A 24,867-nucleotide genomic window follows, 5' to 3' on the forward strand; every position below is an offset into this window, starting at 1 on the left:
GGCTTTAAAAAGTCAGAATTTGCAAATTTGACTTTTGCTCAGCATGTTAAATTTAAAAATAGTCAAGAAACCTATTTTTTTTTTGCTGAAAGTCACCTCCTTCACATAATACACTCACACCTATTCATATGCACCCATGCCCACACACACACACACACACACACACACACATGCTTTACTGTTGAGTGGCAGGTCATTTCTGGCAGCTTTTCCATGCTCACTGGAGCTGGGGCTCCACTTTTTTTTTTTTTGGGTGATCAGGGTTTGTGTTTCTTGGCAGCGGAGTGGTTTGTGTTCCTTCTCTGTGCTCTGGTGGGCTGTGCTGTGAAGAGAACAGCATGGACCCTCTGCTGCAGTGACACAGGGGCTGCTCTCCAGAGGACTACAGTGCAGCAGTAACTAACAAGCATATAGAGAGAAGAGCAGGCCTCGTACAGCAGCGTGTGGTCAGCGGTACACGTCTACCACCACCTCCTCCTCCTCTCTCTCTCTCTCTCTCTCTCTATCTCTTTTACACACACACACCCACCAACACACCTACTCCCTCACACCTCCAACACTGCCTCTTGCACAAGCAGCTGCTCTTTGAACTTAAGACTAAATCCATCCAGTGCTTTTCGAGCCTCTATATCACATAACAGTTGGCTGCATAAATTATGCTAAAATGGAAACACTGACAGGAAGCCAAAATATTACACTTTCAAATCAGCCCACTCTGAAATCTAAGACTATAATAGTGTATTATTGAGTCTGATTTGACAAATGAAAGACATGCGCCACACAACTGGCAGTACAGAGTGCTCTAAAGATCATGTAATGGATGGGAAGTTCTCCTAAGTTCAGCAGACAGAGATAAAACAATAACAGCATAGAGCTGCTCTATACAATATACAGTATAGGCCAAAAAATTGAAATTGGACACACCTTTTTTTTTCAATGCGTTTTCTTTATTTTCATGACTATTTACATTGTAGATTATTCTCACTGAAAGCATTAAAACTATGAATGAACACATGTGGAGTTTTATGTACTTAACAAAAAATGACCTGGCCTCCACAGTCACCTGAACCCAATCGAGATGGTTTGGGGTGAGCTGGAGCACAGAGTGAAGAAGGCAAAGGAGCAACAAGTGCTAATAAACACCTCTGGGAACTCCTTCCTTCCTTTAAGACTGTAGGAAAACGTTTTATTTCAGGTGGCCACCTCTTGAAGCTCATTGAGAGAATGATGCCAAGAGTGTGCAAAGCAGTAATCAAACTAGAATATATATATATAAACATTTTTTTCTTAGTTATTTCACCTTTATTTGTTAAGTACATAAAACTCCACATGTGTTCATTCAAAGTTTTGATGCCTTCAGTGAGAATATACAATGTAAATAGTCATGCAAATAAAGAAAATGCATTAAAAAAGAGAAGGTGTGTCCAAACTTTTGGCCTGTACTGTAGACAATACAGACAGGATGGTGTAAAAGAGTAAAGTAAAGCCTGCGATTCCACTTCTCCCCCCCAAACCACTCTTCTGCTGCCACCAACAGGACTGCCACAGAAGCAGACTCCACATAAACAAGCCCCCCTGCAAGTTATGATGTCAAAAACGGGAACTGACGAGTGGAAACTCTGAGGAATAAGACACTGACCATCACCTCATTATATAACAACCTCTTTCTACTCAAGCAAAAAAGACCAGAAATGAAGGGCAGAGTGGGACACAACCTTATACCTAATACCTAATATACAGCTCTGAAAAAAATTAAGATACCCCATCAGATTCTAAATCAGTTTCTCTGATTTCGCTATTTATAGGTTTACAGTATATTTGAGTAAAATTAACACTGTGGTGCAGAGCTTTCAGCCCTCAAATAATTCAAAGAAAACAAGTTCATATTCATAAAGTTTTAAGAGTTCAGAAATCAATATTTGGTGAAATAACCCTGGTTTTTTAATCACAGTTTTCATGCATCTTGGCATCATGTTCTCCTCCACCAGTCTTACACACTGCTTTTGGATAACTTTATGCTGCTTTACTCCTGCTGCAAAAAAATCAAGCAGTTCAGTTTGGTGGTTTGATGGTTTGTGATCATCCATCTTCCTCTTGATTATATTCCAGAGGTTTTCAATTTTTTCTTAATTATTACGTGGTTACTTTCTTTCCAGAGCTGTATACTGTATATCTTGGTATCCTGATATCTTATTTGGTATCACTTTGAACTTGAGTGTCCTTATTAAGTGTTACAATTGATTGCTGAATAGTAGCAGTGTAGTTACATAGGAAAAGATCAATGAGATCAATTACATGTTGTACCTTGTAAAACAAAAAGTGCATCTCTAAAAATAAGAGAATCATTGAAATGTTAAGTATAGATGTATTACACACAGAGTGATCTATTTTAAGTGTTTATTTCTTTTATTATTGATGATTATGGCTTATAACAACGCAAAAATCAGTATCTCAGAAAATTAGAATATTACATAAGACGAACTGGCACTTTTGGCAGTGTGGGCAGTGTGCCAAGTCCTGCTGGAAAATGAAATCCGCATCTCCATAAAAGTTGTCAGTAGCAGAGGGAAGCATGAAGTGCTGTAAGATTTTGTGGGAAAACAAAACTGCACTGACTTTAGACTTAATAATAAAACACAGTGGATCAACACCAGCAGATGACATGTCTCTCCATTAAAGCATTACTTATCATCAGTAAATTTTACATTTCATTTGTAAATCAAGGGAGCAGAGTCTGGAGGAAGAGTGGAGAGACACACAGTCCAAACTGCTCGAAGTTTCCACCAATCAGTGAAACTGATGTCGAGACATGTTTGATGTCGAGACATGTTATCTGCTGGTGTTGATCCACTGTGTTTTCTTATCAAGTCCAAAGTCAGTGCAGTGATCACCTGTGCTATAAAAAACTAGTGAATTATGGAAGCAAGATAAATGTTACTTTTATGTTAAGTATTGAGGGTGAAAAAGGATAAATATCTATCTCACTACTGTCAAATGACCATGATCCAAAAATTAGTTATGAAGCATCAGTATTAGCATTACTTTTACAGAAATTTACCACATAACTTGCTGATTTTCCCTGATGGTGCAATACTTACCACATAATTACAAATTGCCTTGCTTATAATATTACTAAAAACACACAGCATGTAACTGGATGTTAGCATTCAGTGGTTCTTTGTGATTGTTTGGTTGGAAAGCAAAATACTGGCAAAACTAGTGCGTTGGCAGCCTTATAGCGTGTGCCAAGCACATCATCTACATTTCTATGTACCAGGAAACCAATCTGTTTGGGTATTAAATCTTTACTCCATTACTTACTACAGATATGTGTATTATTTAGAAAGAGAGACATTTTTAAAACTAAGGTGGAACAGTTTTTATGCATCTTGGCATGTTCTCCTCCACCAGTCTTACACATTGCTTTTGGCTTGAAAGATTTCAGCAGTTCAGCTTGGATTGGTGGCTTGTGATCATCCATCTTCCTCTTGATTATATTCCAGAGGTTGTCAATTAGGTAAAATTAAAGACACTTATTATTATTTTAAGTGGTCTCATTTTTTTTCAGAGTTGTAACATGATATACAGTTTAAAGTTTTTTTATGCTTTTTAAGCAACAAGAACAGTGAGATCTAATAACAGGAGTACGACACTGCCCTCTAGTGGTTGAGGCTTAAACACAACAATAAGTGAACCACTGACACTAAACATCTTTACATGTAATCTTTACAAATCAACACACTATTGCAAAACCCAATATCATGATACAAAATCTTTATCTATATCGATATTTATGTTGATTTTTCTTAATCTTACACCCCTTACACCTCCTTTTGTAGTTCTAATATAGAAAGAACAACTACGAATGAATCCCATCTATGGACATAAGAAGACAGTGAATAGAGGAAGGAGAAAAAAAACGAGGCAAGTCTGCCGCAAGTCAGCCCACACCACCTGCGGTCCGGCAGATCGGATGACCGGTGACACAGCACCTCGGTCATATAAAAAAGAAGGCCAGAGATGTGCCTTCAGACAGCCTCTCTCTCATTACGGTCTCATCCGAGCCGGTTAGCTGGAGGATCCTGCCTCTGGCAGTGGAGCTGGGGGATTTTTGTGGAGCTGGGAGCAGACCAGATAGGCTAGGAAAACAACATCCGCCCACTTTCACACTCCAGTGGAAGAGGTGGTCCCTCCCGGCAGGGCTGCGTAGTCTTGCCATCTGGAGAATAAATCGAGTGTGAAGTACAGTATAGTTTGGGACCAAGCTGCGTGGCAGCAGCTCAGCAGTTACTTCATTAGTTCCAAACTTCCAGTGATTGGGCAGCGAAAGGGGGGCGCGGAGCGGCTTTCGGCCGCCGGGTGGAAGGCCCCAAACAGAGCGACGGTGTTCAGGGCACCTCTAGCACAACATACACACAGATAAACAAACCCACCCCCGGAGAGAGGGAGATGACAGGTGTAGCGATAAGCGCTAGCTGGAAAGAAACAGAGAGAAAAATAAATAAATGAATAAAAGCACCCCCTTCCAAAACCACCACAAAAAAAACACTCTCTCTACAGAGGATACTTTTATATAATAACTGTGTGTTTCTGTTTCTGTTCAAAGCTTTTTTTTTCTTCCTGGGTGCAAGTGTATATAAGCTGCTGGGCGGCAGTTAACCATCCCTGAGCAGCATCTCCTGGCAGAGCATTGTTCACGTAGTATTAGACACTCGGCGGCCAGGGAGCCATCACAGCCCAGATATTATTTACCAACAATTACAGACCATTTCAAACCTCACACTGTCCCAACTTTCCTCCCAAAGATCAATAAAAGCACATACCTGCTTCCTGTACAGTTTTGGTCTTTAAATGTGCCTCCCTTTAGGAGAGCACAATTTGGGGAAAAAAAAAAATGAAAGAAAAAAAAAAAAGGAAATAAGCTGCATACTGTGTGATAGATAAAACTGTTACATACAGAAGCAAAGTGAGTTGTTTTAAAAACAAATACTCTTTGATTGCAAATAAATGTACAATATATAGAAGCACAAGACTGAACAGATCAGCAGGTTGTACTTTATAACATATAAAGTATATATATAAAAGAAATATATATATAAAAAACTAAATGTGACCAATATTTGAATCCACTAAACCTAATTTAACTTAACTCTTTCAGTCCTAAATTATTTCCAGTGATAGAAATGCGGTAAAAAAGACTAATATTCTACTATAAAATCTATATAGCAAATAAATTCAGCTGACTAAAATATGATTTTTTTCTATTGCATTGCATTAGTCTGTGTGTAATATTTTATATTTCATATTGACCATTTTATTTCATTATTTCATTAACCATTGCTTAACAGTAAATAAAATATATGATTAAAAAGTGTTCTAAATCCCATTAAATTAGTAAAAAAAAAAAGTATCTTAATAATTAGTTAATTCGCCTTAATGATTTTGTACTACTGTTTTTCCCAGTGATTTTGCAGTGGGCGGAGCCAAGCTACTTTTTCATTGGTTTATACACTTTAATTGGCTGGTTCATGATCTATTCTGATGGACACCAAGCAGCTCTCAAAGAGTGTTAATAGTGCTATGTGCAAAAAAAAAAAAAAAAGAAATACTTGATGTCCACTGTAATGAATGCAGGGTCTAAAAGGGTTAAATTACATACATTTAGTAGATGTACTGTTGCAATATTGCATGAGCCAAATCCTAACCATCACTAAAACATCCCAAACATCAACTTTAACCATAGTCCAAAACCTAGTTCTAACCTTAATCTCAATCCAAGACCTAAATCTTGTCACTTATCTTAATCTTATCTTTTTCATTATTAGGGGATTTTAGATGGTGTGTGTTAGAACTGTGACATAATTTATGATTTACCAGGTAAACAACTACAGATATTAAGATGGCCATACCAAATAAAATGAAATAAATTTATAAATAAATAAATAAATCAGTATTAGTCTTCAGTAAAAGTCTGTAGACAATCTAATAATTGTTTAGATGCTGCTACATTTTTAATATATGGTTGATAAGTTCCTGAGAGTCTGATGATGGTTTAATTAATACGTTTTAAGGAAAGAAAATTAAACAGATAAATGAATAAACTACTTTATAAACTACTTATGATTATAATATCATATTCTGGTTATTTAAAAGCGCACTCAAAAGTGTGTAAAAGTAAAAAATAAAAAAAAAAATAAAAAAAACTTGCTCATTCTCTCTCTCTCTCTCTCTCTCTCTCTCTCTCTTTTCTCTGAGGTGTGCAGGAGTGCAGTGGAGCTGCAGGAGGAAGTGTCATTTAGCAGCGTGGAAAAAAATAAAACATCTATCTATAGGTACACACAAACCCCCAACAAACCCCCACAGATTTTCAATTGCCAGGAAGGGGAAAACAGCCGAGCGAGTGGGAAGTGAAGGAGAGGAGAGTCGCAGAGCGAGGTGCTTTTTATTATTGAGTTAATAACTCATTTTACATTACGCACTAGCGCCTCAGCAAATAAATAATGGATCACAGCTTTCAGGCGTACTGCGCCAGACTCTTTAAAGCTAACATATGGTCTTTAAAATTGACTGAGTCTTGTACTGAGGACTGTAAGCGCTTGTAGCCCTGACAGATTTATACAATCAAAAAGCTGAGCAGTAATAGGATTATTTGCCGGGCTCTCTGCTCAGTACAAATGTTATTTTTCAGGGTGAGCTATTAGCATTTTTATCTAGGAGGCTGGAGCGAGTGTTAATTCTATCAGGCCTGACAGGAACATGTGCTGCTGCAGAAAAGAGACTGTTCTGCTTGGGGAGAAAATCAAGGCCCTCCCCTTAATGCCATTTCCCTGCTCTCAGATCACCTGGCCTTAATATTCAACAGCAGAATAATCCTATACAAGTACACGGTGATAGAGGTGGGCGATATGGCCCTAACATAATATCACGATATTTCAAGGTATTTTTACGATTAGTGATATTCTTGGCAACATGACAAAACTTTCGAGAATTTATTAGTGCAACATTCAGTAGAAACAAAAAATATATATTAGAACGTTTGTTGATTTCATATAAAATCATAAAAATAACCAAAAAAAAAACCAAAAAAAAACATGCATATAAGCAAAATAAAGTAACAACAAAATCTACCACAAAACTAATGTGCAGAATATTTAGTGCTACATATAAACTGCAAATGAACAATTCAAATTAAATAAAGTAAATAGCAAAATAAATACAAAATCAAGAACTATTTACTTTGAATGGCTGTAAAAGGCTGGATTAAGATTAAGACCAAGGTACCTTTAGGGCTGGGAAATAATTCAATATCAAAATAAATCATGATAGAAGATGTTTTGGTAACAGTAATATGATATATATATATATATATATATATATATATATATATATATATATATATATATATATCACTATATGACTTTATTAACTGTCTTTTTTGTTTGTAGGTTCTTTTGCAGGCATCTCTTATGGGCCATCAGCATTTTTCTCTGTGAATTTTATATTGTTTATATTGATATTGATACATACAGTATTTTATCAAAATGACTAGACTTAAAAAAAAACAGGGTGATATAAATTTTAGTCATATCATCCAGCCCAGCTAGTAACAGTGTTTTTCAAAATGACTGGAATTAATAAATACACTGTAACATGAATTTTAGCCATATCATCCAGCCCTACAAGTAACTTTTTTTTAAGTTCTTCGTTTGAGTAAAAATTTAATTTTTTTGTTTTATTCTATAAGAGTTCAGAAATCAATATTTGGTGGAATAACCCTGTATTTTAATCACAGTTTGTTTTTCATGCATCTTGGCAGCATGTTCTCCTCCACCAGTCTTACACACTGCTTTTGGATAACTTTACGTCTTTACTCCTGGTGCCAAAATTTAATCAGATCAACTTGGTTTGATGGCTTATATTCTAGAGGTTTTCAATTTGGTAAAATCAAAGAAATTAATAATTCCAGAGCTGTATATTGTGCTAAAAAATTTGGCCATATCATCCAGCCCTATAATAAGTAACAGTGCTTCTTTTTTGTATTTTCGTGTTGCTCTTTCAAAAGCTTTATTTTGGTGCCATTTTGGATGATCAAAGGAAAAAAAAGAAAGAAATGTGACACTAAAACCCACTGTTTACTTTATGAATGGCTGTGAAAGGCTGGATTAAGACATTACCAAGGCGCCTCGGTGACACAAAAGACAAGAAAACGTTAAACTACTATTATTTTCAAGCACCAGTGGCCACTTCTGTGACATTTTCCTTTGGAGACCTTTTTCCCCCACTTAGCAATGAGAGAGAAATAAGGGGGTGTTGGGAAACACAGAGCTCCTTCACCTTTTTCGAGGGGGTCACAGTTGTCCATCAAGCTGAGATCCCCCTCTCCTCAATCAGGAATAGCCTCTGGCCATATCAATCATCTTTATTATCATGACTTAAAAACCTTTGTTAGGTGACTTCTTTTCCCTCCAGCCCCCCTTTATCCCGTGCTCCAATCACAATTTCATGGCAAGGCAAGCAGGGCCAATTGGCTGGCTGTGTGGGTGGGTCGAGAATGCTTTTAACCTGCTGCATCTGCCGACTTCCTGCTGCTTTCCCAGTGTGAAGTGGGCACCTTGTTTCAAGTGAATGTGATGGGGGGCATTTCTTGCCTTTATCACGACATAATGGGAAGGAAACGTGCTTGTTTTAAGCGCGGTGCTTAGCTAGCTTTATACAGCGTGATTAAGCACCAGCACCTGGCTGAATAGGGGTCGTAAATGATTTGTTGTTTTTTTCTTTTTTTCTGCGTGCTATAGAGTCAGGTGTTAATGTTGTGTAATTAATGAAGGGAAGGAAGCGGTGGTAGTGGCGGCGGCCTACCTTTTTATTCAAGGCCACGCCATCCTCGCAGTCCAGAACAGCGCAGTCCACATCCAGCGAGGTGAGCTTTCTAAGCTTGCGTTCATCATTTCCTGGTACGTAGAGCACGGCGCGGCGCGGTATATACTTCAGAGACGTCCCTGGAGTGTGGTGACCTCGACGGCTATTCTGGTGCCATGCAGCCAGCAGTACCCTCTGGACCAACCTATAGAACAAATAAACAATAAATATATTATACACTGTCTGGCCAAAAAAAATGTTTCAATAAGCTTCTGCAATGCTACAAGATTTATTTTAATCCAGTGTTGCATTAATTCATTTTTCACCAAGATCCTGCAGCAGCATTGATGATGGTAAAAATCTGACCGCTGCACAAAGCAGCTCTTCTCCATCCAGCACTCCATCTCGAACCCTGAACTCTTTCACAATTCCAGCCCCATGAATCCTGACATTCTAGTCATCTTGGAATATGGCCGTGTGTATCATCAGGGAAGAAAAAATAAATCCATTGAATCAGGAATAACCTGGTCTATATTCAGTATATTCAGGTAGTCAGCTGACCTCATTCTTTCAGCACATACTGTTGCTGAACCTAAACCTGCAGACCAACTGCAGCATCAACCCCACATCAATTAGTTAATTAGTTAAATCCAGGGAGTGCCTTTTTTTCTTGATAAAAAAGACCCTTAAATTCTGTGCACATTTTTTGTAAATGTGTGCTTGCACCTAGTGCTGGGTGATATGGGAAAAATCATATATCACGATATGTTTTTTTTTAAATATTACATATAATGTGATATATATATATATATATATATATATATATATATATATATATATATATATATATATATATATATATAATGATATATATCATGATATACCACATTTGAGTATGTTTTCAGTTATTCTTCGAAAAATAAGACAAAATAATATCATTGCTTACTTTTTTCCAACTTCATTTCAAAGAGACATTAAACCAAACTTTCACAAATGAGAATTGCTACTTTTTAGTGCATCAAAATCAAACACTATCAAAATAGTGTATCAAATGAAAACAGATGAGGTAGATGCAGTAGCTATTTTTTTTTTCAAAATTACACAGGTATTTAAATTGAGTTATGAAAATAAACTCAATTAAATTTTTAAAGTGTCCGTCAAATAACGTAAAGCAGCGTCACGTCACAAAACCACATTATGAAGCTTTTTTTGCGAAGATTACTTTATTATTACTTATATAAACAGAGTTTATGCAAAGTGACCATGCAAATACATTTAATCGTAGCCTACTTTATATATTTGCATGAATAATTTTTTTAATTACTGTAGAAATGATAGGGACAATAGAAGGTAAGTAGCACGATAGACACTTTTCTGATAGGGACAATAGAAGGTAAGTAGCACGATAGACACTTTTCTATCGTCCCCACGATATTTATCATCATATCGCACAGCACTACTTGCACCATATAAAAACAAGCAATCACTTAAATAACATTACAAATACAAGAATACAAGAAATATGAAGAAGTAGCTCCATTCAAAGTATACACTAAGTTTATCTATATTCCAGAACCACATCAATGTAAAAAACTACAAAAAACTACAGTACATGTAGAACACACTTGTTAAACAAACAACTACTCATGGCCACGTGTGAATGGAGTCTATAGAACTTCAGCCAGGGCTTGTTTTGCACTGCAGTAATTAGCGGATTCTATACATCTTACCAACAAACAAACATATAATCAAGAGCGGGACTGAATGGACTCTATCTATCTATGTAGCTTTGGCCGTGGTCTGTTTGCACTACGGTAATTGGTTGTTTCTATATGACACATGAACTCCAGTGAAAGCTAAGAATGAAGGCTATCTGTGTCTTCATCTCCTTCCTTCCGATACGTTTAACACAATGACAAAACAAAGTTTGTTTTCCTCTAAGCCCCCCATTCAAGGGGATGAGTGCTTCTGACCTGGGCTTTGAGCGCCTTTATCACTCACAACATCACAGCCAATTGTTCTGCTTTAATGCTAATACACAAAGGCTTAGCAGCTCCAGCTGAATAAACCTATTCGGGGCCAGGGCCACTCTGGGCTGAAAGAGACAGAAACAGAAAGGGATTACAAAGCCCTGCAAAAATAATTAAAGTTTGGACAACACAACAAATCTCCATAATACTTTCGGCTAATTACTCCCGGAAAGAGCGCGAGCTAGCGGTGAACAGTAGCGCGGCTAATCTAAACAATGAGCGCTCCGCCGCCAGAGCCAAGATCTCCGTTTCACAGAGCCCTAATGAAAGGCTCTGCTTTATTGCTTCAGCTCCTTCCAACACATTTTATCACATGCACCAGTAGTCGCAGTTATGGCACACACGTTTTAATTATTTGTTCTGTAGGTCGGCCTGCTCAAACAATTAGCGCTAATGAATGGGCCAAATAATTGGGATCACATATAGCTAATTATACCCGGGAATAGTCCTCGCTTGGCTGTTCCTTCCCATTGGCCTCAGAGGGGTAATATCAGGAGATTGTGTTCCTTTTCCGTCCAGGGAGGGGAGCGAAAGGAAGGAGGGGGGAGCCACTGGGCTTTGCGAGAAAAAAAAAAAAACGGGGGGCTCAAGTATTCTCCCTTCTGCCTTTGTTGTCAACAGAAGCTAAAGTCACATCAATAGGCACTTAATCCCATCCTCCACGCTTACAATTGCCTTTCCAGTATCAATCAGGCATAATCTCGACTAAGATGATGCAGCTATACCGAGCAATTAAAAGCAATTCAGGTAGTTATGGCTGCGAGCGCTTTGCGGGCCCAAGTACACAGAGCCTCCGCAGGGATCCCGAATGCCGTTGTGTTTAAATTTGGCCGGGAACAATGCCTCTCATGGGGACGAGGAGAAGAGAATTTGCAAAAGCTCCTCTTTGGCATGAGCTGAGACAGAGGAACAAGGGGAGGAACTATATATTATGTGAGAGACAAAAGCCTACAGCACTTACAATTAAATGTTAAAAAAACAAAAAAAAAACAAAGAAAATGAGCAGTAAAGCAGCAAAACTAATGGATGGGACTAGTAAACATTGGCCTCCTTAATAAGAATAGTGAAAAATACTTAATAAATGTCTCTAATAACTGTGCAGTTACACATGTAATAACAATAAGTGTAAATATTGGTGAAGTACACATTGGTGTAGCTTGATAGCAATTGTTCACATTATGTAATTACATGTGTGGCGATCTGCGCAAGCCCAAACAGTAATTCTCAATTCAGTTTTGAGTATTATGGCTGCCGAATGAACAGACTTTCCTAAAAGCATTTTGGGCTCTTCAGCACTAAAAGCAAATCGGATGTGCACATATGTAGGACAACATAGAACAGTGACAAACAGTTCTGGGCTCGGAGTGGTCCAGCGGTCTAAGACGCTGCCACTATGATCAGGAGATCGCTGGTTCAAATCCCGGTCATGCAGCTTGCCATCAGCTGCCGGAGCCCTGAGAACGCAATCAAACGGAGAGATCGTTTTCAGCATGTATGTGTCCATTTTTCCACTCAATATGCCTTTCTTTGCTGCAAACTGGCTTTGTCACTGATGAAATCTGTCTTGCTCAATTCCGTCTTTATACTTTAATTCATTTCTTGGAGCTGGAGTAAAGTTGCAGTAGAGATATGTGCTGCTTTCCTAACAGGCCCAGCTGTTTGAAATGCTCAGGCAGAATCTAACCTCTCGAACAGGGAGCTCTGCCTTGGGCTGTTTTGTGCAGCAGGGGTTAACATTGATTGCGTGTTCAAGAGCACTAGTACTGTTCACAACATGGCTACAGGAAAACATGCAGACCTTACCAGGCTCACCTACTGAGAGACTCCGAGTGGGATGTACAGTCATTACACAGAGAAAGGAAGGTGAACTCTTCCTCTAGAAGTAAGTCAAAGGTCCTGCATGAGTAGAAACATTCCTTCCCTCCCTCAAACCTACCAAACACCATAAAAAACCAAAGTCCCGGACACTCAGACATTTTCTTTTAAAGTTAAATGAGCACTGGATGTTAATCTACACAGATTTCTCTCCTGAAAACTGTTAATTTGGGTGAATTAAGCGCTTCTGTTTATTTACAGTAAGCTTGGATTTGCAATATTTTCAACAGTGCGATTAGCAGAACTTAGCGCTAGTAAATGCTGCCCGACAGCGCTACACTGATAAACCCTGAGTGTTCCAGTAAACCAAGATGATATCAGGTAGTGGTTCATCCCACGTAACTTGTTTTGAATGGCGAAAGAGCTAGCACTTAGCGAAACTAGCAGCTAATGCTAATACTGCTCCAGCCTTGGTACTGGAGAAACTTCACTGAAAACTCACCCTTATAATGATGTACGTCAACCAAGTGGCTTTACTGCTCCTTAATACCTGACTGGTATTAAGCACAGGAATATAAGGCGCACTGACATTTTTTGGAAAAATTAAAGGATTTTAAGTGCACCTTAGAGTGCAAAAAAATATGGTAAATGTCATCTTACTCAAAATGTGCTTTTAAAACATACTGAAGACTAAAATTCTTTTCTCTAACAAGGATACATGTAAGCACATGGCTACAATCATTGCAAAATATTGTAACATACATATCTAAGATACCTGGACAGTTATTCAACTTCTAGACTGGAATTTATATGTTATTGACCAAGTCATTCAAGCTACAGTAGTAGATGAAAATCGAGAATTGTGTAGGGCAGAGCTGTAGACTGTTGTAAGCAGGCCCTGAGGTCTTCACATCATCTGATGCAGCTGGTTGAGGACATTAGGCTAAAGGCTAACCCCAAGAGGCCGTCTGTTCTTTCCACTCTTCCACTCTTCGTCCTTCCACAACAAACTGTACTAAGTTACCACCTATTGACTACACAGCAGGAGAGGACTGAAGAGACAACTGAAGGACTGCTGCGTTTTTATTTTCACTTGAAGCACAGCTTTCTCTAGACCACATCCCTGACTCAGCCACTCAGTCAGTCAAACACTCAGGCTAACCTTAAAGGATATTTTACACTGTTTTTGGGGTCATTGTTCATTATTATTCAAAATAATTACAAAATCAATACATGACAAAAAATGCCTTATATTGCATTTTTCAATGAAATGCCAGCTTTATAAACCATCATCTGGTAATAAAAGGAATAGCATGTTTGTCTTTGCAAATAATCAACAAACAAACAAACAAAAAAAATGTCCCATACACTGTGTTAACAAATCTTAATGAATGGACCAATAAAAATTCTCCCAAATTACCTAAAATATAGACATAAAAATATAAACAGCGTTATACAGGAGTTTCAGGCTGGAGTAGTATTAGCATTAGCTGCTAACCACAGTGCAGACTGTAGCCTGCATGTTTAATGTGTTAAAACAAGCTACGTGTGACAAACTGCAAGCTAATAGCGCCCTGGGTTACTGGAACACTCAGGGTTCCTCAGTCTAGCGCTAACCACGGCTAGCTCTGCTACTAACCGTGGCTGGCGCTGCTGCTAACAGAGCTGTTGATAATATTGGAAATCAAAGCTTATTGTAAATAAACGGAAGCGCTTTACTCATCCAAATAAATCGTTTTCAAAAGAGAAATCTGTGTAGATTAACATGCAACATCCTTGTTGCGACTATTGTCGCTTAAAATGCGCCTTATAATCCGGTGCAGCTTAGCTATTAAAATTGCAGAGATCAAACATAATATGAATGAAATCGATCATGTGATCCAAGCAAAAAAAATGAAGAACACTGGCCTTCAAAGACATTTTGGTGGCTTGCTTTTCTTAAAAGTATTAAATCAAACCTTTTACCATCAAACAGTATTAAAGAGCACCACTTTGAATTCAACTGCTAACTAGACTGTGATAATCATTATAGCGTGTTTTTTTATTTTTTATTTCTGTACACAGGCTAAGTAATCATTAGCTAAATACACATCCATACCGAGGAGCGCTGGCTCTTATATCCATGGAAGTCATTAAATGTTGCGGCACACCGCTCACACAATATAAAACAACCAGCCTTCAATTTTACAATGCCACAACAGTTCAGTCAGGAAAAGTCATCACACACTCATGAGCTTATCGCCCAAATATTTATTTGATTACCCGATTTGCCCAATTCCCATTTGGAACCACACTCTGCTATGACCGCTGTCACCAGAGGCTAATAATACTCACACAATAATTCACATAACAAGAAAAGCAGACGGAGAACAATAAAAGCGCTACGCCATAAACATTATTGCTACATTACAGTGGTGGTGGAACCGCTCGCGACGTAACTTACACATCGCTTCTGGAATACACAATCCGGCTTTTTTACTGACTGGATTCCACATCTGGCCAACATTTGCCCCCGCTATAAAACTGTTATGATATATACTGTACATGTTTAACAATCCCTGAAGTGGGCCTGTTGAATATTTCTGATTTTTTGTCTTTTTTCATTTGATGGCTGACGATCGATTAAAAAAAATACCAAATGAATGATACAGCTTCTTATTACTTAAATTTTTAAGAATATTCTTTAATGTAAAAAAGAGTTTATGTAGTAGCATCACATTGGGATTTTAAATATATTGTTGTTTCTAAGTTTAGAAGGAGGGAGGGAGAGAGAGAGAGAGAGAGAAAGATAGAAAGAAAGAAGTGAGGGAGGGAGGCAGTATCTATCTATCCATCCATCTATACATCCATCCATCCAAATTTAGCTTATTCCACCTTCACAGTCAACGAGTTACTGAGACACACCAGTTCATTGTACTGGTAGAAGCTTTACATTCAACCAGTTACTACTGAGACCAGTTTATTTTACTAAAATGAACGAAAATTAACCCTTTGTTTTGTGTGTGTGTGTGTGTGTGTGAGAGAGAGAGAGAGAGAGAGAGAGAAAGATTCAAGCAGAAAGAGAGATTCAAGAAGGAATAATGGTTCATTATGAGTTTTTATCCATATTCCAACATATGTATAAAATTAAATCAATAATCTACCTTCTAAACGTCTGAACAGGATTGATTATGTTTACATCACTTAATTATCATAAAAAACTGAAAAAAAAAATGATGCTAAAACTATCACCAAGATGTGTAAAAAGAGAAAACTATGGCAGGACGATTGGACCAAATTTGATGAATGATTAATGCTTGAAAAAAAAAAAAAATTATGACAACGTTTCCAGATTAATTGCATATAATCTAAATCATATATCGCTAGCATTTCAGTCCAAATGCCTCAGCTTGTCCAGACTCTGTATTTTAGGGGTGGCTTTAAAGTTAGAATAATCGCATGCAATGACATCATTATTCACTTATTTTATTTATTTCAATTCCTACTGAAAGCTTATTATAACATGAGTCTGCACATCTACGCTGAGGTTGTAAAATAACCAGACTGAGCTGCTGTTTCTGGATTTACTGCTTGAGCTTCTAAAGCTTTCTGCTCTTTGGTGCTTTTATGTGGTTCTGGACAGGACTGCTTCTCATTACCTGTAATCCTGCTGTCCCAAAACATACGAGACACATGAAGCAGAGCGACTTTGACAGGATTTCCGACTCGTTGGACACAACGATTCTGCTCAGCTGTTTCACCAGCTCTCCTCCACCTTCTCCAGTAATCTACAGCTTCCACACTGGATTAACCAGCCTAGAGTCACTCAGTGACCTTCTGCCAACCTTCTGCCACCTGTACGCTACCAGAGCAATCACAAAGTAATGATTTCACGGTTAGTCTTGGGTGTGACATGGGGGTGAGTTTATGCCATGGTTGACTTCGCCAAAAAACTCAAAAGTCCCCCCTTCCTCCTCCTTGGATTTTTGTTTGGAGTTATTTGAACTTGCTAAAATGACGCTTTATGACTGCAACCGAAACCATAGAAAATGAATATTTGTCAAAAGGCTGAATACTGAAAACATTTTTTTTTCATATACAAAATTTCATACAATTTTATAGTGAAAATTAAAAAAATAATAAATTACCACAAAAAATGTTTGGGCACCATCATAAATATGAGCTCTCAAAACCTTTAAAAGCTTTCACAGGAACAGAAGTGAACAGAAGTGGGAGGCCCCGATGCACAACTGTGCAAAAAGATAAATATCTTACAGATATTTGTTGTAGTTTTAGACAAAGTCACCTCACATGTTGTCAGCTGACAGCCTGTAAACTGAAGCAATTACAGAACTACATTATATATATTTTTAAACACATTTCTTTAATATATCATGTCTACCTGTGGCTTATACTAATACTATACAATGCTGTTTTAAGGGCTGTCAACATTGACGTGTTATTGCATGTAATTAATCTGGGGAAAAAAATAAAATAAAATTAACAAATACATTTTTTTAATGATTTTTTAAAATTTTAAATATTTAGCAGAGTGTTCAGAAGGCAGATTACAGTGAAGGCAAATTAAAGTGTACCCCAGAACACCAACTTCCAACTTCACGATCGGTAGTCTTTACCAATATGTAAAAAATATATTTTCCCAATCGTACATTCAATTATTTTATATGCATTTAAATATCCACTATTAAACACTTATGTCTTGAGAAGAACAATTGCAAAAAAAAAAAACAGCAAAAAAAGGGATGTTTTTAATGTAAATGGTAAAAATAAATGTTTTTGCTTTGAATGTTTATTACTGTTTATTACTCAATGTCAGACTAAAATATACATAAATATAGTGAAGGCCAGAGATCAAAAGACATGGGGAGAAGTGTCTCAGTCATTTTAGTCTTAAAGAACGTGTTAATGGATAATAATGCCAATGCAAAATGTGGTTATGCTCAAATGCATATTATTTTTTTTTTTCTCCACCACATTTTCTTTTTTTAAATGCTTGGTTAATTTCACGTCACATCCATATACAGTATGCAACCTCTGCTAAGATAATGTCCTACTGCCATTTACAACCATTTGACCAATTCCTTCAACCTGTTTCATCGCATTCCTCTTCTCTCTCTTTGGGGTCGAGTCTCAGAACGGGAGGAAATCTTATGGCGAAGCTGAAAAAAAAAAACCTGCCATAAGCAGAGCTATTCAGAGAGCAATTAGAATATACATTAGACTCCATAAAGGTCTGGAAAATGGAAATGCATCAATCTAACCACCACTGTGAACTTTAAAAGAACACGTTGATGACACTTTGCAAAATTGGTTTACTGGATATATTTAATAGCCCGCTCAATTAACATGTAACAAGCTTTGTGCTCCTCAGCGGCCGGCACACACTGACATTTCTTTTTCTATTCTTTTTTCTTTTTCCTACAGAACTTTTGATTCAGAACTGCTTTCCCAAAGAGGGAATGATCATACACATTATTTGCCCATGCATCAGGAAATTTCATGCTGTTTCTAACCATCAGAAGGAGAGGCTGTCTTGCTGGGTTCTTCAGCCTCTGTAATGTATGGGCTTTGATTTGTTCCTCGAATTGTGTACATACCGGGAAAAGACTTATTTTGTTACAGACAATTCGCTTGTATATATTCGCTTGTATAAGCAGAGCCCACATTTATGTTTTAGATATTTTTGTTTTGAAAGACAGACAAAGTAACTGCATTAGGAATTGCTATAGTTTTTTTTGTTGTAATTGGGTTTTATGTTTGATTAGATACAAAGGCTATCTATGTTAAAGCATAGATTATTAATAATTATTTTTTGTTTATACAAATTTGCAGTGAAAAATTTTATAAATAAAAAATTTAAGCTCTCAAAACTTTCAAAAGAACGAAAGGAGAAAGGAGTGGGAGGCCCCGATGCACAACTGTGCAAGAAGATAAATGTCTTCAACTGACAGCTGATAGCTGCACTAAGTGGAACCAACACCAATTCCAACATCAACAGTGACAAGTTGACTTTAGGATGCTGGACTTCATGGCAGAATTGCAAAGAAAAAGCTATAAATCAAAAAGAAAAGACTGTGATGGGAAAACGCAAATAGACATTGGAAGACTGGTAGGAGTTGTGAACAGATGAGTCCAATTTTAAAGTCTTTAAGAAGCAGGAATAACAAAAAGGTGCAAGACCAATGCTTAATGCCATCTGTTAAGTATGGTAGAAGCAGCATGATGGTCTAGAGATGCTTTGGAGGAGGTACAATAGGACATTTTACAATGCCATGTCATGCCATACCCTGTGGATAGCGACTGATTGGGGCCAATTTCATCCTACGACAGGAAAATGAACTCAAACACATTCAAAATGTGTCAGCAATATTTAAGAAATAAGAACTTAGACAGAATTATGACTGTAATAGTGTGGGCACAGTCTACGGATCTAAACACTATTGAGCTGTTCTGGGAGCAGCTTGACCGTATGGTACCATCATGCCAATCCATGCTGTGGGAGATGTTCCAGGAAGCATGGGGTGAAATCACGTCAGATTACCTCAACAAATTGACAGCTAGAATGTATAGGGTCTGCCAGGCTGTATTTACTGCAAAAGGTGGGTTTTCTGAATAAGGCAAATTTTGAATTTTCATTCAAGCCAATATTTCTAACTCTGACAATGTCTTCCTGCCATTAATGCCATTATCCAGACAAAAACAATAAATCTTTATTCTGGCAATCAAAAAAATATGTTAAAAATATGTTAACTTTTCTCCATTTAAACTGGTTTGTACGGGTGAAATCTACAACCCAAATTAGAAAAGTTGGGTTAAAACTAAAAAACACAGAAAATAAAAAATAAATACAGCATTTCCGGAACCAGTATCCCAAATATCCTTGGGAAAATGGACTTTGCGAGCTCCACAACAAAAAAAAGGTACATCCAGACTGTTATCAGCAACAAGTCACTGTATGGTGTTTTGTCAGTACACTTCTGTGACACAAAAAAGTACATTGAAATCTTAGATCAACAGATGTTGCCATAAAACCAGCATCTTTTCCACACACACATATATATATATGTATTTTCAACAAGACAGTGAGTGAAAAGGTATTGGAATTTTACAAAGAGGTAAATGTTTTTTTTGTGGAACGTTTCGCAGTCCTGAAATGCAGGAATTGATGTATGTAATTACATGAATTTACAAATTATGTTTTTATCAATGACTCTTCTATCTAGTACTTTGATATTTGGCTGTCTTGGATCACACACTCCATTATGTTTTTTTTTTTTTTTTATGTTTTATGATTATTCTTTCTTGAACTTCTCATTGCTTCTCTTTGCTCTCAACACCACGAAGGAATACGTTGTCTAATTTGTGTATTCACCGCCCCATCCAAAAACCCCGCCCTCCCCTTCTTCCCAACTCGCACAAGCACTGTCAACTGCAGTCCTCTCAATATGCAGATTTCACAATTATTTCCAGCGTCTGGCGGTGACAGCAGTAGCTGTGTCTAAAATGCACAAAATTAAAGATTTGTGTTTCTACTCTGCGATAATCAGCATCTTTTTAATATGCAAACTACTTCAAGGATCTGTCGTGGCATAAGCTTTTAAATTAAATTTAGAACTGAAGAGGAGGGAAAAAATGGAATACAAGGAAGGAAATCAATGCTGTGATGCATAAACATGAAATAAAGTGTGTGTTCTGGGGGGAGGAGGGTTGTAGGGGGGGGGGGGGGGGGGGGGGGGGAAATAAAACGGTCAAAAGGATCATCAATATTTATTTGGTTTCCATGCCTTGTCTTGCCCTCGTACCTCCGCCCAGCACCAGGCTAAAACAATCCCAATAAAAGCTGCTTCTCAGCATGGGAGAGCGCTTGTTTTTGAGCCTAAAGACACAAGAGCCGGTCCGAAAAAAATGTGGCCAAATTAACAGGGGGGCACTGAGGACGGTCAGGGAGAAAAAGTGTTAAGTTTTTCTTTTTTTTTCCTCTTTCTCCTTCACCCCCCCCCCTCCTGCAATTCGCTCTCTCTTGCTTTGGCCCTAAGAGAAGTATATATCTGATCCTCTTTAAACAGGATCAGCTGGTGGCTGGTGACCCCAGTAGCTGCATCATCTCAGAAGTGGGCTCGGCCGTGCCTTTTCTCCCACTTTTCCTGCGCTCGCCTCATTAGGGTGGATTTTACGCCCTAATCTGCACAATGAGGATAAAGTCATACTCAGTTAATGCGGTCAAGTTATCTGTGCTGGCCTACGCACTTCCCTGTAATCTCCTCTGAAACTGCATCGGCTTTTTCATGCATTCTCTCTATACACACACACTTACACACTTACACAACACTCGCAACAACTCATCAAACTCACAGAGGAGGACGACCACAATCGCGCATTCAAATTCATCTTTGTTTTTTGTAGTCCTCCACCCCTTCCCTTCCATTCCCTTCGCTTCCTTCAAAGCCCGTCTGTGGTGGACGGACAGCTGAAGAAATGTCTATATCCCGCTCAACTCGCGTAAAAAAAAAAAGAAAGAAAGAAAAAAGAAAGAAAACACACATCATGGGAGGAGCGGATCAGAACACAAAAGCAACACTGTCTTCCTAGTAAAAACTCGTCCTCATTCGCGCTTCTACTCACTTCTATCAAACATCTGCCAGGAGTCGCAGATGTGCAGCAACAATCGCGCGCACCCAAACACACACACACAAAAAAAAAGTTACATCCAGCAACGATCTAAGAAACCAACTGCTCCCTTCTCTCCGATTCCTTTTCTCCCAAGCAAGATCAAGAGCGAATATTCTCCCATTAATTTTTCTTTAGAAATTATTGAGGGAGGGACATGAAAGGAGGCGAACAAGAGTCGGGGTGTGGGGAGGGCGTCGGGGTTAGCTTTTAACTTAGCATTTTTATTGACTCCGGGAAAACAAAATAGAAGTGAGAGAGAGAGAAAGAGAGAGAGAGAGACACAGAGAAAGAGAGAAAGAGAGAGAGAGCAAGAGAGAAAGAGAGAGTCTCGCTAAGAGTGTGCACTCGGCAATAGCCATTCAGGCCTTTGGAGCCCCATTGTAGCACTTTGAAGGGCCTGAAAGGAAACCCCACTGGTGGAAATCCAGTGGAACATCTCCACAACAGAGCACAACTGTTCCCTTCTGCATGAATGGGAGGCAGATAAAAGACGAGATGGACTTCTGAGGTAGGGCCAAAAACAAAGGCAACAAAAGTGCTGATCATGAGGGAATGACACAACTCGCTGCGGCGGAGGGGCACGGAGAAAAGAGCCGCCAGACAATGGCACTCACGGCCAAGTGACACACTGAAGAATTGAAAAATCTACACAAGAAGTCCCCCCACCCCACCTCTCCTTCTCCAAAACCTCCTTCCCTCCACCCTACTCTCCCTCTATCTCTCTCTCTCTCTCTCTCTCTCTCTCTCTCGTTGTCTCTCTCTCCACAAAAACCCACAAGGAGCTTCTGGACGACTGTGGGGCCAGGCTGTCTCGTAAAAAAAAAAGAAAAAAAAAAACAGAGGGGGGAGTGAGGCAGACTGAGAGAGAGAGAGACAGATAGAGAGAGAGAGAGAGAGAGACAGAGAGAGAGACAGATAGAGAGAGAGAGAGAGAGAGAGAGAGAGAGAGAGAGAGAGAGAGAGAGAAAGCACAAAGGCGACAGACAGACAGAGAGACTAACACTTGAGAGATCCAAAAGAAAGGGGGGAGAGAAGGGCCAGAATTGAATTTTCACAAGCCAGCCAGAGAGGCCGAGGATGACAGGAAAAGGCTTAAAGAGGCCGAAAGAAAGCGAGCGGAAACCGGCTCTCCCATCCTGACTGAAGCTGTAAAAGGTGACAGCAGATCAGTGGCATCCCCACACAGAAGGAACAGTCCAGTGGCACCATTCAACACCCACTTTTTCCTGCCCGTTTTGTTCCTCAGCCGCTCTTCTGAAGTGCCTCTTTGTGCGCTGACACAATTAGCTTCTAAACCCCGGAGGAACGTTCTCCTCCTCCTCCTCTTCCACTCAGCGATTCAACACGTGGATGACTCTTCTTAAGAGAGACTTTAGCCTTTATCAGACTCTGAGACTCTGAGAGAAAGTCTCAAGTGCATCCAGGGCCTTACAATATAATTAATGGCTCCGCATGCTGCATCCCGGACGAGCCCCCACGAGATTTTATTCCATTGCATTACTATGCAATTAGTTGGGCTTAGGTACCAAACCTATTTCTTTAAACTTCCTTGCTCAGATGTAATTAAAAAAACAAGCAGTTTTGGTTTGTTTTGTTGTCTTAACAATTTGTTATCTATGAGCATTATCACGTCTACATTTTTTAAACTTGGAGTTTTCCCTCTTGGTTTGGTTTGATTTGATTTACATGGGAAAAAGAAAAAAAAAAACAAATATTTGTCACACCTATCTTGGGTGGAGACAAACCATCAATAAAGGAAGTAAAGCTGAGAAATATATTGTAAATATCAATATATGAAAAATCAACATATATGAAATATCACATCTGCTATGCAGGTTACCATCTGATCCTGTGTTCTGGACTAGAGCATAATTCAGTGCAGTGCAATTACTGTAAACGACTCGCACTAAAATTAAAAAACAAACCAGAATCTGATTCAACCGGACTAAAGAACTGCAAGTGTAAAAACACCTCTAAAAGACATGGTTGCTGTCGCAAATTGAATTATTTTATAAAATTGCATGGAAAGTCATAATGAATGGACCAATATGGATAGGTTTGATAAAGTTATCATTTTGGAGATTTAAGGACTCTTCTGACAGCATCAACATGCCTCTGTTCTAATTGGCTGCCTTTATTAGCCTCTCATCCAACAAGTACGCATTAGCATTAACATTAGCACTACGTGCCTCTCTCTCTCGTGCCGACACATCTCTCAGTGCAGCTGTGCATCTGTAGCTAAAAAAAACAGCAAAAGCAAACCACCTGGTCTTTTTCATTATTTTTTTTTTTTTACCTTCTTGACCCGAGCATGAACTTAAGACCAGCTGTTTGCTGTTTCTCCACTCCAGCAAAAGATGCTCCACATACAAGCTGCTAATGCATCCATTTTATCTTAGTAAAAATCTACGAGTCGTCTCTCTAATGAGTTTTTTTTTTTGCTGTTGGTGAAGAAGCTGCACATGTGAGGTGTTTCAGGGACAGATTCGTTCCCAGTACACACATACAGATCACTTACATTTCTGAATGTGAACCGCCAAGAAAGCCAAATCTGATCTGAGCAAAAAAATCAGATTTGAGCAAGGTGGCTTGTAATGCGAACGTAGGTTTTGATGCCAGTTTTTGCTCATATTGTCAGTTTATTTCCACATATTTACTGCATAAATGTTACGGTATGAACGGTATACCAGTATTATTATAGAAAAATGGTGAAAGTTCTTCTATACTAAGGGTCCTTCCATAATTATGCCTCTTTGATTATTATTCTGGAACATTCACATGCCACGAATAACGTCCTCCTGCGTACTCCTTATACTTCACTTCACTTCACTTTCCAACAGCAAAGTCTGTCTGGCGGTTTACCCGAGTCGGCGTGCGCTGTCCATTCTAATGGGTGGCAGGGCTTCATTTACAGTTAAATCATGCCACCTCGGAGACTGAGAGCGGACGTGGAGGGGGCAGGGGTGCAGAGATTTGTTTGACATGTTTTAAGAAAAAATCTCCAAATGATGCACCCCAGCCCCCCACACAAACCCCCCACCCTGACGGAGACATTTGCATGCCTGCGCACACATTCTCACATTCTCAGCGATTATTAGTGATATGCATACAGAGAGAGAGAGAGCTGGTTCTACAAGGAGTTCTACACAACAGGAAATTTAAAAAAAGAGAGAATCAACACGACTTTCGAAAAAAAAACAAGAAAAAAGAGCAAATAAACTAAAAAAAACAAATCCTGATTTACGGAGGTGAATAATGGTGAATAATGGAATAATAATGAAATGCGGCGCGTGGTGCGGTTCCGCGATGAATGCAGTGAATGACAATTTAACAACTGATAATTATCAGACGCTCTCATCTACATGTTAATTAAACTAACACATAATTCCTCATTTACAGTGTATTCCCCCAGGAGTGTAGTGATTACAGTGTGACAGTGAAAATAATGTAAATCCAATTATCCTTCACTAATAATGTTATGACGACAAATCCT

At 38.5% G+C, this 24,867-nt stretch overlaps 1 protein-coding gene across 4 annotated transcripts in view; it reads right to left on the minus strand.

Annotated features, from left to right (window-relative positions):
* The window catches only part of clybl (citrate lyase beta like), a 92,854-nt gene that overhangs the window by 31,445 nt on the left and 36,542 nt on the right, over window positions 1-24,867 (minus strand). For all 4 annotated transcript variants that reach the window (XM_015603957.3, XM_007227774.4, XM_022680624.2 and 1 more), the window contains one exon: window positions 8,860-9,064. In XM_015603957.3, coding sequence (XP_015459443.3) covers window positions 8,860-9,064 — 205 coding nt within the window. The remainder of the gene's footprint in view (window positions 1-8,859; window positions 9,065-24,867) is intronic.

This window comes from Astyanax mexicanus, chromosome 11, assembly GCF_023375975.1.
Source record: "Astyanax mexicanus isolate ESR-SI-001 chromosome 11, AstMex3_surface, whole genome shotgun sequence".
NCBI classification, from domain to species: Eukaryota; Metazoa; Chordata; class Actinopteri; order Characiformes; family Acestrorhamphidae; genus Astyanax; species Astyanax mexicanus.